The sequence below is a fragment of the Salvia hispanica genome, unplaced genomic scaffold, assembly GCF_029641045.1.
Source record: "Salvia hispanica isolate PSC_SH4W2 unplaced genomic scaffold, Shi_PSC_v1 Unplaced_Contig_0028, whole genome shotgun sequence".
NCBI lineage: Eukaryota > Viridiplantae > Streptophyta > Magnoliopsida > Lamiales > Lamiaceae > Salvia > Salvia hispanica.
Window position 1 is genome coordinate 42,501 of NW_028292667.1, and position 2,500 is coordinate 45,000.

Genomic DNA, 2,500 nt, shown 5'->3' on the forward strand with positions numbered 1-2,500 from the left:
GAAAGTCAATGTCCCTATTTGGATCCGTTTACCGGACCTACCGCTGTCCCTTTGGAATAATTCGGCTATTGGCAAGATTGCCTCGTCGGTGGGTACCCCGGTGATGGTGGATGAATGCACTATCTTGCGTGATACGCTTGATGGTGCTCGAGTGCAAGTTGTTATTAATGTGTTGGATGAGCCCCGAAAGAATATTGAGATTATCTTGCCGGGTGGGGGAAAAATTACACAAGAAATTGTGTACGAAGCCTTGCCCAAATACTGTCGGATATGCCAAGAATTTGGCCATTATGGGGCGGGTTGCCCAGGTCCCGAGGAAAGAGAAAAAATTAGACGGGCAAACTATGCGAGAACTAAGTCCGTGGGAAAGGAAGCGCCCCGAGCCAGAGATGCCTCGCGTGGTCGCAATGGCCCCGGGGGCCGTGACATGTCGGTGGGGACTGCGAACCCCAAAAGATCCCAGAATGTCCGTGACCCGTCTAGACCGAAAAAGGCTGACCCTAGAGCTGGCAAGGTGGATCCGAAGGTCTGGCAACCTTCCGGGAGACTTGTGGGCGATCCCAGCGGGTCGGGGAAAACGGTTATGCCACTCGCCACTTCAAACCAATTCTCTGCCTTGGCCGATGAAAACCCCGACGCGGCTCTTTCAGAGGGTGTGGAGGCCGCTGAAACAGTCAACACGGTTTCGGCGGCTGAGGGCGGTGCGGCTAAGTCTTTGAAAGGAAAGAACGTCCAGACACCGGTCGAGAAGTCCGGATACGAGTTGGCTAAGGCGGACTTGGTGGACGCTGGCTATGTTGACCCTGCGCACGAACTTATGATGGCGGGTTACACTAATGTCCCTAATGATTCCTTCGAGATCGTTGTGGGGCAGGCCAAAGAGGATCAAGCTGATGACTCGGAGGATGAGGGCGTGGACGCTGGAATGGCGCCCCCAACCAAGCAGCCCATCCGACCGCCCCTCCGTGACCCCGATGTGGATGCGGAAGATGGGGATGCCGACCCGTTTCCGCCCCTCGGTGCGGCTGTTGCACATGGGGCCGGGAGAAGAGGTAGGCGGGCTGGATCTGGCAGAAGCTCCGATGCACCCCCTCGTGACGCTGGCGTGTGCACCCGGGAGCGCTCCAAGAGCCGGGGTCGTCCGGGAGACATGAACCCACCAACACAAGTGGGGCCGACCGTCAGGAACAGGTCCCGCGGCCCTAAGTCTAAAGCCTTTGTCCCTCCCAACCGTCCATTGGATGAGTCCACACACACATCCACCCTGTCCCGATGATCATCACAACTTGGAACGTTCGGGGCATGCAGCAGCCCTGCCGTCAACCTGCTGTGGTGGATTTCATTAAGTCGAACAGAGTCGATGTCATGGGTCTGATCGAGACCAAGATGCTTGAAAAGAATATCGAATGGTTCATGTCTAGGTACTTCCCAGCTTGGAAGTATGTCTTTGTGCTTGCGAGTCCGGACCCCCGTCGGCCCAATAAACTCATCACTTGCCGTATGCTCCTTCTGTGGAACCCTAGCATGGTTAATCTAGACGTGGTCAGCATTGAAGATCAAGTGATCCACACGAAAATCAGGTGCACACGTTCTAGAAATGAGTTTTACTTTTCTCTTGTCTATGGCTTACACTCCCCTGAAATTAGGGTCCATCTCTGGGACTCGTTGGTTAATTTTGGCATGCAGGGTGAGCCGTACCTTGTTAGTGGAGACTTCAACGCTGTTATGCACGTCGATGAAAGACGTGGAAGTAAGAAACCCGAAAATCGAGAGATGGATGGCCCAATCCGTGCCTGCGCGCGACTTGGCATCCAGGATACCCCAAGCACGGGGTTCATGTTCACTTGGTCGAATGGTTCGGTTTTCAGCAAAATTGACCGTGCTATGGTCAATCAGGAATGGCAAGACAAGGGTTTCATCGTCAACACGACGTTCATGCCACCGGGATTCCAGACTGACCATTCCCCGGCCAAGACCAAAATCTTTGGTGATGTTAAATCCTACCCTAAGCCTTTCAAATTCTTTAACTTTTGGATGAATCACGCAGGTTTTGAGCCCCTTCTTAGAGAGCATTGGCGCAAGAGGGTGATCGGAACCAAGCAATTCATCCTGGCTCAAAGAATTAAGGCGTTCAAGCTCGTGCTTAAGGACTTCAACTTCAAAGAGTTTAGCAACATCTCGGAGAAAGCTAAACAAGCGGCCACCGACTTGGAGGCGGCCCAAGTTGCTCTCGACCTTGATACCGCTAATCTTAATCTCCGGGCACAAGTCAAGCAACTTAAGCTCAAAGCCGAGCAACTCGGCACCGCTGAGATGAAATTCTATAGCCAAAAAGCTAGAAACAAGCACCTCCTTCTCAGCGACCGAAACACCTCTTTCTTTCATTCTATGGTCAAATCTAATAACTCACGCAATTCTATCTCCTTTTTATGTAGGAGTGATGGCTCTATCATGGATGACCAAGATGAAATCATTGAGAGCTTTGTGGACTTCTATAAGA

The 2,500-nt window shown here is 52.4% G+C and overlaps 1 protein-coding gene across 1 annotated transcript in view; it reads left to right on the top strand.

Moving 5' to 3' along the window:
* LOC148922502 (uncharacterized) overlaps nt 1-1,276 on the top strand; it is a 2,392-nt gene extending 1,116 nt beyond the window's left edge. The window contains exon 1 of the mRNA XM_089062123.1: nt 1-1,276. This exon is cut by the window's left edge and continues 1,116 nt beyond it. Coding sequence (XP_088918249.1) covers nt 1-1,276 — 1,276 coding nt within the window.
* Nucleotides 1,277-2,500: the final 1,224 nt, after the last annotated feature.